Source organism: Denticeps clupeoides, chromosome 6 (genome assembly GCF_900700375.1).
Source record: "Denticeps clupeoides chromosome 6, fDenClu1.1, whole genome shotgun sequence".
Classification (NCBI taxonomy): Eukaryota; Metazoa; Chordata; class Actinopteri; order Clupeiformes; family Denticipitidae; genus Denticeps; species Denticeps clupeoides.
In genome coordinates this window covers 14,306,947-14,321,781 of record NC_041712.1, presented here as the reverse complement: position 1 = coordinate 14,321,781, position 14,835 = coordinate 14,306,947, and the positions used below count along the sequence as shown (strand labels likewise).

The following is a 14,835-nucleotide window of genomic DNA, read 5'->3' as shown; positions in this document are numbered from 1 at the left end:
AATGGGGGCAGGTAAGGAAACAGACTGCCATGGAGCAAAGCATCATCCCTACACACTGCTCCCCAGGCACTGCTCATGGCTGCCCACCAAGGGCGATGGGTTAAAAGCAGACGACACATTGTCATTGGGAAACACTGCACACAATGCAATCACTTTCAATAAGTAGATGAGTCAAGAGAAAAATGTAAATAAAAGGCACTAAAATATATTAAAAACATTTGATTTAATCTCCTAAAGTCCTTCTCTGGGTAACCATATTGAGCCATGTTTTTATCCAGCTGATTAACTTCCTTTACTGAGATCTCTGATTTTCACAGTGTTCTTCAAATGATGCACAGCTCAGACTTAAGTGTGTGTTAAATACCCAGTTGCTAGGACACTTTGTATCTTTGAAAAGAGACCCTTCACAAGTATGTTCCTAGAGGGCTCAATCAAATCTTAGCAATTCATTGTTATACTTGTGAAAACCAGCTGATTAAGTGGTGGTTTGCATTCTGCATAACTAGGAGCCCTAAATAAAATGAATTTCAAAATGGTAAGCATGACAGAACCCCAATCTGAAAGCTAGAAATTGTGTTCCCCCCCCCCCCCTTTTGATAACACGGCTAACAATGAAATCAAGCTGTGCAGAGTCATTTGACAATGACATGTAACTGAAGGGAACAAAGTGTGGGTGTCAAATGGTGTAAATTGAACAGGTACGCAGAGCTTTACGGGGATGAAGGGGGAATTGAGGAAATAGGAAGGTTATACAAGCAAGTAGTACATTAATGGATAGCTTGAAGCTAAAAATCAGTTTACCGTTACCGGGGATGTATGGTTTAAAAGGGCACAAGAGACTAATTATGCAAAAATATTTATTCTCTTTTTCAGGGGAAAATCAAAATAAACACAATCAAAAGTCAAATTTCTTTGGGACTTCAGGTACTTTGAAGACAAAATCTGTTTCAGTGGCTTCAGTCGGCAGGCATTCATCATTGTGCCCTTCCTGCAATAAAAGGAAAATTAAGACGAAGTACAAAGAGGAACGTCACAATTTATTCAAATGAGTCACAATGTGACTCACCTCGCTAAAGTACTTCTCAATGAGGGCCTGAGCAGCACGGTACACAGCGTTGTTCTCATGGTTCTGAAGGAGTTCAATGCGGTCCAGGCCACCCACCTCCTCCACAAGCAGGCAAAGCTTTTCCGTCTCACCCAGCTTCTCGGCAACCTGAGTGACCCCCACAACCAGTGGGGGGGGATAAATATTAAATGATTAAAGACATGGCACATGTGCAAACTGCTCCTCACTGAAGAAAGAAACCATTGTAAATTCAACTAAACTCATGGAGGAGCTGCATGTCACAGAATAGTCTCACCATGAAAATGTTATTTATGGCATCCAAGATGACCAAGATGGTCTTTGTGTCTTTGACTTGGAGCAGACCGAGGATTGCCTCCAGACCACCGCTCTGAACAAGTTCTACCACCTGGTCCACAGTGCCCCCGCTGGTGTAGTTGGTAATGGCCCAAACAGCCTCCCGCTGAGTTTTGAAGTCACCCTGTTAAATAAGAGAATGGGTCACGGGGAACCAGGGACATGAAACGTTGATAAGAAGCAAGATCAAGCTGGTCTGGGGCCCACTTACGTTTTTGAGCAGGTCTATGAGCGGCGGCAGTAACCCGCAGCTAATAAGCTGCTGGATCTGTTGGCAGGGCCCTGCAGCGATGTTGGACACCGCCCAGGCCGCCTCTTTCTGAACGCTGGGCTTGGTGTGTCGCATGAGACGGGGCAGAGCACCCAGGACCCCAGCGTCGATGGCTGCCTGAGTCTGCAGGTCCGAGCCGCTCACAATGTTTCCAATGGACCTCAGAGCTGGAGTCTAGGTAGGACAATGAATGTTGATGCGCAGAAGAGACTGAGATCACAACCCCATACACAGGATTTGGGAACCACAAATTAACTAGTTTGCAAAATTCAATCTGAGTAGTCATTCAATTTGAGGTTTAAATGGAAACAGGACTGCTTTACCACGACTGCCAGTTCCTCAAAGCCAAGCAGCTCCACCAAGCGGGGAAGAATCCCGGTCTTAATTACAATATCAATGCGCTCATTTGGGCCGTCAGTGAGGTAGGAGACGGCCCAGCACGCATCTGACAGGATGGATTTATCACCGTGGTGCAGGAGCTGGATCAGGGACGGCAGCATCTGCTGCACGGCGGACAGGGGAGGGAATGGATTCTTGTTCCTGCACAGGTTTGAGAGGGTCCAAGTCAGGTTGCGCAAGTAGCCCACCTACACGAGAAAACAAGGTGTGTGGTGAAGCCTCAGCATGGTGGTAATCAGAATTAGTGGTTTTATGAAGGTAGGACGTACGATTTGGAAAAGAAATTTCCCAACATTAAAAGTGCTCAGCGCTATGATGATTCGAACTTACAGGGGCATCTGGGGTCAGCCGTGCCAGCAGCGCAGGTACCACACTGCATTCAATTAACAAGTCCCGATATGCAGGCCCATCACCTGCGGGGCGAAACGTTCAGTCGGGTGTTCGAGAGCAGCAGTCAGACCGAAAATATATTCAGCCTTAAATTTGTATTACCAGCAATGTTCCCCAGAGCCCAGACTGCCTGTTCACTGATGTTCAGCATTGGCGATGCCAGCAGGGCAATGAAGGCTGGCACCGCCCCATGCTCCACCACCTGCTGCGTGTGCCAGGAAGTGCCAGATGCGATGTTAGTCAGGGACCACGCAGCTTCAAACTGCAGGGTGGGAGCATCATCGCGGCCCAGAAACTCCACGAAACGAATCAGCAAGCCAGCGTCCACGATCTCCTTCAGGGGTGGGTTTCGTTCGCGAGAAAGCAGTTTCCTGTGAAGAGCAGATTTAAAATTTCCAAATGCAAAGGAGGCGCAGAGGGCAGGAATAAAAAAAAATTGCACTGATTTCACGATAAGGTAGGTAGTTGGAACAGTTTAAAAAAAAAAAAAAAAAAAGTATGCTAACCTGGTGCAATCGTTCCATGACAGATTGACAAGTAACTACATTAAAGGCGTTAAACAGACCCAACATGACCACCTACCTACAACTTCTGTTGACCATGAGATATATTGCCATGTTCGTTAGAGAAGTCACATACCGAGCAGCCTGACAACCTTGAGTCTGTCTCTCCAGGGAGACACAGTTCACGTTCGCAATGATCTCCTCAATCGCCGCAGACACGGCCTGTACAGTTCGGAACAGAGGGCCTGGTGAGCTGGGGTGAGACCACCAAGTTCGACAGAAAAAGCTGCTTCTAATGAAGCGCGTTCACCTCATGGTTGTCGGTGTTGTACTCGGGGGAGAGCGCCTCCTCTTCTGAAAGCGTGGAGATGTTCCTCCGCTTCAGGATGCTCTCAACACGCTGAGCTTTCCGAAGCTCCACACACTCGGCTATTCTGCGCTCTCGGAGTTTCTACAGGGAAAAAATAAGATAAAAAAAAACGAGCAAAGAAACCAACATCCCCCCCCCACATCAAGTAGATACAAGGTTTAACCAACCGAAGGCTCTTTGCCTTTATTCTTGAACCTTGACATGCGCTCATCAGTCATAACCTTTGTAGGCATCGTGACAGCCTGAAAATGACACCTGACAATGACATGAAAAACCGTTTTAAAACCACGTTAGATGACACAAACAGAGGAACCACAGCCACACCTCGCCAAGAGCAGAGCCAGCGGAACACGCTCATGCAACACCGGCCGCATTTAAAGCAGATCCACTTCACAGGTGGTTAATTAGGTCCCGTCTAATTGCCTGGCCACGCCCTCTCACGTGACCCTTTAACCCGCTTGAACACCCTCATCTGAAGATCCCCGCTCCCAGGTTGGGAGTCATTATTGCGAATTCAAGTGCTTAACCTTAAGAAAATATATTCTTTGGGGGTGGGATTAATGGCCTATCTAAAATATCTAAAATACCTTTTACAGGGACTTTCTGGCAAGCCGCGCTGCTACAAATGACGTTGATTTCTTTTAAGAAATTGTGCGTAAATGAAGCTTCAGCAATAATGTTCATTACATCTAACTTCCTGGTTATGAAACAGACTTGGCCAGAGCACGTCATTTAACATACAACGCAGCAGAATTTGAAATAAACGCGCTCACCATCTTCTCACGCACCAATGTGTTGCCCTTCATCTTGTCTCCGTAAGAGAAGTTGCCCACTAAATAATATGACTTTGATCATACTGATCATAACTCATAATTCTGACATTCATGATACCTGGTGAAGGCAGTAACTATGTAGAACATAACATTTGCTAATACTCTTAACATATGTAATACTAATACTAATTCTCATAACATACAAACTACAAAAAATCTCATACATTTACAGCATTTATCAGACACCCTTATCCAGACCAACTTACAATCAGTAGTTACAGGGACAGTCCCCCTGGAGCAACTTAGGGTTAAGTGTCTTGCTCAGGGACACAATGGTAGTAAGTGGGATTTGAACCTGGGTCTTCTGGGTCATAGGCAAGTGTGTTATCCACTAGGCTACTACCACACACATACATGTTTTCTTTTTTTCATGGACTCTCTTGTGCGTTGTTCAAAACACAAAGTCTGCTCTGGGATCTATGATGCACTCAACACTGTCCTGTGACCAGCGTATAAAGCATGCGACTGAATCTGGAAATAAAATTCAGAATGGGTTTATTATGCCATACTGGAGCAGCAACAGATGATTCCATCTTCTGAACTAAATAAAACCGGCAGCGAGAAGTTCATTTCAACACAAATGGGTTTAAAAACGTTCTTTTTTAATGGTTAATTGAAATGTACTCCGTGTCGTGCAGTTATATAAGCAATCGTTTTACAATCAAGTGATGTCTGTTCACAAATAATTTTGTCAAGTAACAAAAATCCAATTGCTGCACAATTCTGTCATTTTCCCCCCTAGACTATTCTTTAATTATGACAAAAGAGAATGATTTAGATATATAAATTTCATGAAATGGCTGTACAGTGTAAAGAGTCTGTCCGTTTAGAAAATCCCTGAAGAGAATGTACTGCAGACCGCCCACGTGGCAAGTCCCTGTGACGAGGACAGGCTGCTGCTGCCACCTTGTGGAGGTTTCAGTAGGAGTCTGAAGATCCGCTGCCGCTGCTGAGGAGAAGGGGCTGCTGCTCGGGGTGAGAGTACGTCCGCTTCCCCTTCGCAGGCCTGGACCTCCTGACCATGGACACGATCCCGGCCAGCACCCCGACGATGAGCGCGCCCATGGCTCCCGCCACCAGCAGCCACGGCCAGATCTGCTTAGCCTCTTCCAGGTAGGAGTTCAGCACGTCTGTGAATCTCTGGCCTGTACAAGAGGACAAGTTAATTAGTGAAAAAAAAACCCAAAAAACTACTTTTTAATCTATTTAAAAGGTTTTTACTCACCTGGATCTAACAGATAGAAATACTCATAGCCCAGGTCTTTGCTGGAGAGGAAGTAGTCCCTGTTCTGGAACAATGGCAGGAAGGGAGCCATAAAGTATTCCCCGTTGTGTCCGATGGGAGCGTTGGCTGTCGGATAGTGGGAGCTCTCCGGACGATGCCTCCGCAGCCACTGTTCATAGATGCTTGGAACGAATTTCAGTATTAGACACAACTTCAAGCTGCAATTCCGTGTTGGGCTGGGTAACACACTCGTCTATGAACCAGGTTCAAACCCTACATTGCTTGGAACCCACATAATTCATCTCTTTTTTTGTGGTCTGCATGTTTGGTTTGACTTAAATCTTATTCTTGCACGTTTGCACTTTATCTAGCCTGGTTTGTCGATGTGTCGCACACATGCATGATGTCAGATGCATGTCACATTTCCATAACCATAACCAGAGAAACGTTGTACTATCTGACCTCCACGTAGCTGAAATTCCAAAAAAATAATTTCACTTGAACTTGAGGGCATGAATGGAAATGCAATGCTGACCTGTCGACAAAGGCGTGGTGCAGTATGAAGATGGGGTCGTTGGCCGACCCCTGCACGGAGGACATGGAGCCATTCATGAAGATGTGGAGGGACGCATGCATGCCGACCTGAGTGCTGCTCCCCAGCCCCGTCTGCACGCTCCCGAAACCTGCCGGCTCACACGGGGCAAGAGGCTCACGCAAACGTCTCCCACGTCTCCTTCCCGCTGATCGCGGCGGGACCGGCGGCGGCAGCCTCACCTTCTAAAGTGTTGCGGAAGCTCATGTTGGAGGTGACGTCCATGGGCCCGGTGTCATACTGCGGCAGGCTGAGCGTGAACTCCACGTCTGCGGTGGTGGGCAGGCCCCGGATCAGCCTCTGGTCGTGGTTCCCAGGGTTCCGCAGCAGTGGCCCTTCTTCTTGGCCGCTGCACAGAACGCCTCTGTTGTTGTATTCCTCGGCCCTCGAGCAGATCACCTGCCAGCAGGGCGGAAATTTGCCGGCACAGCGAGGAACAAGGTTGAGTTAAACTCACTACACGGGTCACATTTAATCCCTGATGCGACCAGTCAGGAGGGTAGTAACACACTCGCCTGTGAACCAGAAGACCCGGGTTCAAACCCCTCTCACTACCATTGTGTCCCTGAGCAAGATGCTTAACCCTAAGTTGCTCCAGGGGGGGGGACTGTCCCTGTAACTACTCTGGATAAGAGCGTCTGAGAAATGCTGTAAATGTAATGCGTAGAAAAAAAGACAGACTTATTACTTTAGAAATATTATTACTTTAAAAACATCTCAGATCTGGAACTCCAAAAATGTGGGAATTTTGTCACGTTGACTTGATTCTAGTCATTTTTTCCTGTCTTGTAGGTAATGATCTACTTTCATCTACTTAGACCCACACTCATATGATCTGGTCCCATTACCGTCAGTCCCAGATGAAATTACCTTCCAGGAGGAGAAGACGGACGCGGGATTGATGAGATTAGGATCCAGGCTGCTCGGGCCGCCCATCAGCTGGTCGGTGCACACCTCGCAGCCCGGCGCGTCCCTCCAGTCCCAGTACGGGATGGTGAAGCCGAAGTCCCCGGTGAGCTTGCGGATCTCGTGCTCCCAGCGCAGCAGGAAGACCCTGTGCCAGGGCAGGAAGGCGGGCGCCCAGTGGCCGAAGTCCACGTCCCGCCACACGTCGCCGGCGCCGCCGAGCAGCGCGGCGCGGGACACGTAGTAGTGCATCCAGACGAACAGGTCGTACACGGTGACGTCCCGGAACAGCGGGCTGCCGCCGTCGCCCATGTCGCCGCGCGTCCCCGTCGCGATCACGTAATCTCGGCTCACGGTGGTCTTGGCGAGGTTGAGGTAGGAGATGAGCCGCAGCCTCTCCGCGGCGCTGAGCCGCAGCACGTCCCGGCGCACCGACTCGCGGCGCTCCGCGCAGCCGCCGCCGAAGTGGCCGAACTTGCAGTCCGCGCAGTCGAAGCCCATGAAGTTGCCCAGGCACCGGCACGTCCGGTTATAGAAGACCAGCGGCCACCGCTCCCGGTCGTCGACCCCCGAGAACGGGTACTGGGGCCCGTCCGGCTGGTCGGACACGGCCACGTCCACGCACGCGCCCCGTCCCGAGCGCGCGCCGCACGGCGAGCCGTCGCCGTCCCACGCCGGGCAGCATTCCCCGGACCTCAGGCTCTCGGCGGTGGCGCAGGCCCGGGGGAACTGCTGGTGGGTCGGGGGCAGGAGGGGCAGGAGGACGCACAGAACCAGCGGCGGCCACATATCGCGCTGTCTGGGGCCCCCGGGATACCTTCTGCGTTTTAAAGCCCCCACGCCTCCCCACCCGTCACATGGCACGGTTCCCTCCTCGTCTCCTGCCACGGGTGATGATGCGGTCAACTTCACGTGTTTACCGGCATAAAACACGTTCGGGTGGTGTTACGTGGCCGTGTCAGATGCACGCAGGACATCTGTGGAGGTTCTCGGTCATCCAGGTCGTGGTTATTTCACCGCCAACTGGACTTGTTATGGATCCCCGACAACGTTCCAGAGGGCCTTCTCAAGTCCGAGAGATCTAATCTTTTTTTTTTTTGGAGACATCCAGCGGGACAGTTTTTTATTGCATGCATCATGGGGTCCCCTTAAGGCAGCCCACGTGCTGCCGGAGTCACAGGGTGAAGTGGGGCCCGCAGGTCGGATTAAACGAGCAGGAAAGATCTCGTGTCTCGAGTCTCACGTACGATTAAATGAAGGGAATTAACGGGATTTCTGCATGAATGGCCCCTGAACTTAATCCGAACCTCACCTTAACGATAGCAGCTCCCTAAAAAAACAGTTTCAACATAACGAAGGAGATGTGATATTATTTCCTCTTTCTTTTTTCCAGTCAGGTCTGAACAATGGATTTCATTTGGTCGATGTCGAAACACACTTTATTGGCAACGAAAAGTTATATATCATTTCTGTATCAATTCCCACAACAAGTCTGTACAGTTTTTTCCCACAACGTTTGTAGTCAAGTCAAGTCAAGTCAAGTCAGCTTTATTGTCAATTCTGCCACATGAACAGGACATGCACAGAATTGAAATTACGTTACTCTCTGACCCATACAAGTAACATTAAATACAAAAACAGTAACAGTAACATTGAATACAAAGTATAAATACAATTAAAAAAAAACACAATATACAATTTTAAAAACACCATATACAAATAAGGGCACATGGTGGAGAGTGCAAAACCATGTATAGCTGGTATAAAATCACAAATATTTAGTTAATTTGCAAATTGAATATTTTATATATTTTAAGTAAAAAATATCGATATATGAATAAACAGAAACACTTTGCATGTGTGTTTTATTTATTTATTTTGCGGCAGATTGACAGTTCCATTATAATCCGTAGGGTGGCGCTGCAAGCAAACCCCTGTTACTGCGCGGGGTTCAACTTTTTGATTTTAAGAGACTGAACTCGCAAACTCTTTTAGCCTTATTGAGCGTTTTGACTTGTTTGCCTCTTTCATTATTTTAATAGCATCCAGGACTTAATACCATTGTGTCCCTGAGCAAGACACTTAGCCCTGAGTGTCTCCAGGGGGGGACTGTCCCTGTAACTACTGATTGTAAGTCGCTCTGGATAAGGGCTGTAAATGTAAATGTACATCTATTATGATGCAGTGCTATTAATCTCATCAAGGATCCAATAATTTGAGCTACACCAGCAAACGGAAGATCGTTCTCCACAGAATGAAATATTTGACACTTTTTTGAAGTCCACGGGCCATGTCTTAAATAAAATTACGAAAATTACAGCAATTCCGTAATGAATTGATTTGTTAATGTTAGCTCTGTTAATCCACGTTACCACACAGATAGACAGACAGATATATTCCCAGTTCAGTACAACCTGATCTATTCAGAACTCGGGTATAGTGCGTTTTGGCGCCAGTCCACGGTGCGCGCTGAAGTCAGGGTTGCCACGACAGCGATTTTTTTTTACGCCAAAACCAATTTAATTGTTTCGGTTCCAGGAAAGCAGGTGGGAATAGACGGATGCTAACTGTGGCAAAACAAGGTGTCTGGTTTTAAATAAAGCACATTCGACAGGTAAGTGCAGGTTTTGTGCAGAAACGCTTACTAGCCCTAACCGCAGGCTGTATCTTTTTAAACAGACGTAGCGATTCTGTTTTATTTCATTTTAGATTTTTTTTTCTAGGCCCTGGTACAAGATTCGCGGCAGTCCTATGCCACCTGGTTGTGTCGAAATCCGATTTTTCAAAGCGTTAAACCTTGAAAAGCGTCGAGAAACTGCCAGCGACCTTGCGCCCCATGACCATTTTGGACTAGTTTCGTTCGTCCCTCTTCGGCGGAAACTGTGCCGCCACCTGGCAACCCCGCACGAAACGCCATCGATTGATTCGAGCCGCGCCGCGCCGCGCAGCCCTACTTAAACGAGCGCGTCCGCTGTCCGGTCGGAACGCCTGCGAGAAGAGACGCGGGGAGGGGGGGACTCGGGACTCGGACATGCCTCGGCATCCTGGCGGAGTTCACGCCGACAGCAAGGTGAACGCACATCACCCACACCTGCAGCGCGGAGCGACGCGACCCGGGGACGGCGCAAGGGGACAGGCGGACCGGGAAAACGTAAGTGTAATTCCGACAGGCGTCCTGCTGGGACCTACTGTGTTCCCGATGAAAGCCGCGGCGCACGTTTATAACGCGGTTTTGACCTTTTCTTCTTCTTCTTTTTTTTTCGGCAAAAAAAATTAAAAAAAATAATAATATTGCAAAGTTACTTTAGGTTAATCGCCAGCGGGTCTCGTCAATGAAACGATCCCGGATTGACATTCGTGTGCGTATATTTCCCCCACGCCCCGCAACTTCCATCCATGGGCTCCCGAAGGCTGGAATGGTATTTTTCGGGGGACACTCGGGCGACATTAGGGGAGAGGTAGGTAGGGGCAGGGTCCCCTTGCACGGCGAACTTCAGCACCAGGGACAGCGCCGCGTAACGCTCCGGTCGCCGCTCCTTCGTCACTATAGCTCCTGTGCATCAGAACGTGTCTAAAACTCTTGTTTTTTTCCCGCTCTGGTTTAAAGGTCGTGAGGAGACCCGCACATGCTTGCACGTTTCTGGAATGAATCGTCACCCTGGCGACCGCCCTGGCGACCTCCAGTCTGCTGGCACCTCGTAGCTGCACAAGTGGAGTAGGGATGTCGTGAAGCTCTCCCGAAGTTTCCTCGCTAGTCTGCTCCGATTTACCAGCGCCAATGGCGGTAATGGGGTGCTGGATTGTGCTGGGCTTCCTGCTGGTTGCGGATCCGGCGAAGTTGGGCCTCCGCGCTAGTGCCCAGTCCAAGGAACGCCGCGTTCTGGCCCACATCCCTGGAGACGTGATCATTGGCGCCCTGTTCTCTGTGCACCACCAGCCTCCTGCAGACAAAGTGCACGAGCGCAAGTGTGGCGCGGTGCGCGAGCAGTACGGCATCCAGAGGGTGGAGGCCATGATGCACACGCTGGACCGCATCAACGCCGACACCAGCATCCTGCCAAACATCACGCTCGGCTGCGAGATCCGGGACTCCTGCTGGCACTCGGCCGTGGCGCTGGAGCAGAGCATCGAGTTCATCCGTGACACGCTGGTCTCCGCTGAGGAGGAGGAGAGCATGCAGAGGTGCTCAGCGGACGAGGGCACCATGCCCGTCCGGGCCAAGAAGCCCATCGTCGGCCTGATCGGGCCCGGCTCCAGCTCGGTGGCCATCCAGGTGCAGAACCTGCTGCAGCTCTTCAACATCCCTCAGATCGCCTACTCCGCCACCAGCATGGACCTCAGCGACAAGTCCCTCTTTAAGTACTTCATGAGGGTGGTGCCCTCTGATGCCCAGCAGGCGAGGGCCATGGTGGACATCGTCAAGAGGTACAACTGGACGTATGTCTCAGCCATTCACACTGAAGGTAAGCGTCCCGGAGTCTCAGTTCAGCTCAAATCCACTCTTTCCAGTTCAGGGTTCATGCACAGTCGCTGTTCAGTCGTGCATGCACCAACGCCATCTTCTCGTCAGTAACTGACCATCGAGGAGGGATTTACAATTACATTTACAGCATTTACCAGACGCCCTTATCCAGAGCGTAGTTACAGGGACAGTCCCTCTGGAGCAACTTAGGGTTAAGTGTCTTGCTCAGGGACACGATGGTAGTAAGTGGGATTCGAACCCGGGTCTTCTGGTTCATAGGCAAGTGTGTTACCCACTAGGCTACTACCACCCAGATGCAGCAGCACTGAACAGCAAGCCCCTGGATTACATCAAAAATTAAAATTGGATTATGTTTTGCTCTCGGCCCTGGTGAAAATTTTGTATTATGAACCCTGTTCGAATAGTTTTTTTTTTAACCTCTCAAAACCTTTTCCATTTACGTGATTCCTTTCAAATCCCGCCTGGAACAATAGCAACGTTTACCTAGATTTGCCTCACGTAAAAAGCTGACACTTTTGCCATTAGGCAGCATTGGCAAGTTAACAAGGCAGAGGAAGAAACACAGAGCATAATCCCTGTTAAGATTAGGCGGACTGGTGACACTAAACTGACCTTGTGTGGATCCCTCCGCCAGTTTGTGTGGCTGAGATGAGCTGGCTCCTCTTGAGCTGGACTGGCTGGGGTCCATCAGATGGATGGATGGTTTCCAGGTAGCGTTGCCTGTTTATTGTTCGGGGAAGTAGGACACTCTGTTTTCAGTATCTGGCTTTTATAGATTTTTTAGATGCTCCGGCTCCCGGAGGCTCGGAGTGCCTCTGCCCCCCATTGTATGTTTATTTGGTAGAGCATGGCCCAGTTTAGGGATAATTTGTGCTGCAGAGAGGTTCATTTGGAGGTGAAATGTGCTTCTTATGCATAGTGCTGGGAAAGAATTTTCATTGGGCAGAGCACAAACGATTTTTGTAAGTAGGGACCCAAATTTATCCTTGAACCTTATGTGAGACTGCAATGTCAATACATTACAATAATAGTATTTCAATATCCATTTATTATATTGACTTAATATAATTTATAAATAAAAACATGAACATTGTTAGATTAAGTACATGGTGTATTAACAGCTGAAAAGATTAATGTAATAATTAGCAGTACATTTGGGGATATCTAATTAAAACCCATTTAAATAATTAAATGCACACATCCGTATGTGAAGAATAGTTATAGTGAGAGGTTAATATACTCATTAAATATGCATTATTAGGTCAGAAGACGAAGTGTGCATTTAACATTCAGCTCACCTGTTTCCACCTGCAGCAGAGTGGCTTTTTTCTCCCGTAAAAATAGCAGTAAGATGTTCCGGTCTTTAGAGTTGAGTGTTTCGGAACAAACCAGAGCGGAAACGGGAGCAGAGAGAGAGGCAGAGAGAGAGAGAGAGAGAGAGAGAGAGATATTCTCTATATATTTTACATTCTAATATGCCAGATGTGGAGATGATGCTGGGCTGAATAATAAAGCGTTTTCTGAAGTGTCTCTGGAGCTGAGATGGTTTTGTGGGGGCTGTGAGTGAGCGTTAACACATTCAGAACTGAGTTATTCTGGACAACAGTCCTCTTTCTAGCTCACTTACAAACAGAGAGAGAGAGCGAAGTGGTGCAGCACAAGCTGCAAAAAGGATATGCGTTCAGTCAGTGCCGTGCCGTATAAATGGTGGGCAATATACATTTGGACAAAGGCAGAAAATTTGATTATGCCAGCCTACCGCAGAAATATCCGGTCCTCGTGAAAATGACAAAGTCACATCACCTGCGTGAAACGGTGGCACACGTGCAGCACGACCCATTAGTTTTGGCCGAGAGCACTAAGTGCATGACAGGATTTCTGTGGAAACTTAAAGAGTCTTAAATGAAAAAAAATAAGGCCTTAAATATCATATCATGAACAAGCATAGTGTTTTATATAATAATATTTTAATGTAAACTCTACAACTGAATACAGAAAGTCCACTTTCAGTTATTGTTTTATCTGGTATACGGTTATGCTAAATGTTGATTATACAACTGCCTGCTGCAGTGCCTTTGCTATGGACACATGTTACCCATTCAAAAAAAGTTACATTTAAATTACATATCAAATTATATACCGCAATATATACTCTGCACTGTCTATGGTTAAATTTATATCACAATATGATTTTATGCCATATCGCACTTACCAAATCAGGATCGAGTGCTCCACATATTGTATATAATATAAATTGATATCACAATATGATTTTATGCCATATCGCACTTACCAAATCAGTATCGAGTTCGCCACATATTGTATATAATATAATTATATATATAATCAAAGACATGTTATATTATAAGTGAAGAAAATGTAATAAATGTAACTATTTAGAATTTTTATCGGCGCGTTTAGTTTGGCTCCATTTGTTGTTTGATTAAAACAACATTGATTGATGGTTTGATCTATAATGAAACTTTTCTCTCAGCAGTTGTGTCGTTCATGATGTTAGTGCCCCACCAGCAGTATATAAACATCTCTGGTTGGGCTCAAGCCTCAGTGTACATTTTTTCCCCTCAATTTCTCACCTACTTGAACTTGTACATGTCACCCACATACTGTACATACTGTCCAGACAATGGCTGTTAGATGTTGGAGTTAATAACACTGAAGTGAGTTGTGTACCAGCCCCCACAACTACAGTATGCAGCAGGCTTCTTGAGTGGCATAATTTAAATATTAGCATGAAAATCACTAGTGACTCATAGACACATATAGAGCCGTAAAATTATGCTCTGAAAATGGATCGTAGGTCAGTGAGTGTGACTATAACAGCAGATGTAATGTAGATGCCATGAACCCAATAAATGCTCTCCTCAGTCGGTGTTTCTTCTCACACAACCAAGTGTATAGTAACACACAGTCCACCCTTTAATGTGTCATGAATAAAAAAATATTTTTATTGCTTTGATTCTTCTGTAAAATTGCAGCTGGTGACTCACCAAAATCCTATAAAGAAGACAAGAGTCTCTCTTTAATGCCTAATGAAACCCTGACAGGATTTCATATTAACAATCGGCCTTTTTTGATAAAAGGGATTTAAAGGAGTCTTTGAATTTCGCAGAGGAACAGGAACATTTCATCATGTTTTGTATCTTTAAGGATGCACAATTCAAAACCCACATTGAGAAGAGCCACACTGCTGATTACCTTCACTTGTCCTTGTAACATGTTATGTCCCGATGTTTCGTACATCATGTAGTTGGACTTTCTTGTTTCCTACACCTACATCTCAGAGTCTCTGGGGCTTGAGCAATCTGTAGGATTCCCTCCCACCTCTCAAGGTTGAAATTCAGCTGCTGTGCTCAGCATTGCACGCACATCTGTTACAAAACAACTTGACACTGGCAGGAGGAACATCAACAATTCTCCATGAA

The 14,835-nt window shown here is 47.2% G+C and overlaps 2 protein-coding genes across 5 annotated transcripts in view; one reads left to right on the top strand and one right to left on the bottom strand.

Moving 5' to 3' along the window:
* Window positions 1-873: 873 nt before the first annotated feature.
* LOC114792035 (tyrosinase-like) lies at window positions 874-7,971 on the bottom strand. 2 transcript variants are annotated; one of them, XM_028982786.1, is made up of 13 exons: window positions 6,874-7,971; window positions 6,186-6,402; window positions 5,947-6,094; window positions 3,521-3,608; window positions 3,294-3,434; window positions 3,120-3,205; window positions 2,583-2,851; window positions 2,421-2,503; window positions 2,015-2,278; window positions 1,632-1,865; window positions 1,362-1,544; window positions 1,067-1,213; window positions 874-988 (listed from the first exon to the last, which is right to left on the bottom strand). In XM_028982786.1, the coding sequence occupies exons 1-13, from the start codon at window positions 7,696-7,698 to the stop codon at window positions 896-898; spliced, it is 2,778 nt and encodes a 925-aa protein (XP_028838619.1). In that variant the 5' UTR covers window positions 7,699-7,971; the 3' UTR covers window positions 874-895. The 2 variants fall into 2 exon arrangements, with proteins under 2 accessions (XP_028838619.1, XP_028838620.1); XM_028982787.1 differs by lacking the exons at window positions 874-988; window positions 1,067-1,213; window positions 1,362-1,544; ... (5 more) ...; window positions 3,294-3,434; window positions 3,521-3,608 and adding exons at window positions 4,562-5,331; window positions 5,412-5,593.
* A 1,459-nt stretch (window positions 7,972-9,430) lies between these two features.
* The window catches only part of grm5a (glutamate receptor, metabotropic 5a), a 33,802-nt gene continuing 28,397 nt past the window's right edge, over window positions 9,431-14,835 (top strand). For 2 of the 3 annotated variants that reach the window (XR_003750080.1, XM_028982783.1), the window contains exons 1-3: window positions 9,431-9,523; window positions 9,633-10,060; window positions 10,517-11,372. Coding sequence is in view for 2 of the 3 variants with exons in the window: in XM_028982783.1 (XP_028838616.1) it covers window positions 10,688-11,372 (685 nt within the window). In the remaining variant the exon portion in view is untranslated. The remainder of the gene's footprint in view (window positions 9,524-9,632; window positions 10,061-10,516; window positions 11,373-14,835) is intronic. The other variant, XM_028982784.1, reaches the window with a different exon arrangement.

Coding starts and splice junctions, on each gene's coding strand:
- LOC114792035 (XM_028982786.1), bottom strand. CDS start 7,698: ATGTGGCCGCCGCTGGTTCTGTGCGTCCTCCTGCCCCTCCTGCCCCCG. Junction 2,504..2,582: donor GGCTCTGGGGAACATTGCTG/GTAATACAAATT, acceptor TTCGCCCCGCAG/GTGATGGGCCTGCATATCGG. Junction 1,866..2,014: donor TTGAGGAACTGGCAGTCGTG/GTAAAGCAGTCC, acceptor TGTCCTACCTAG/ACTCCAGCTCTGAGGTCCAT.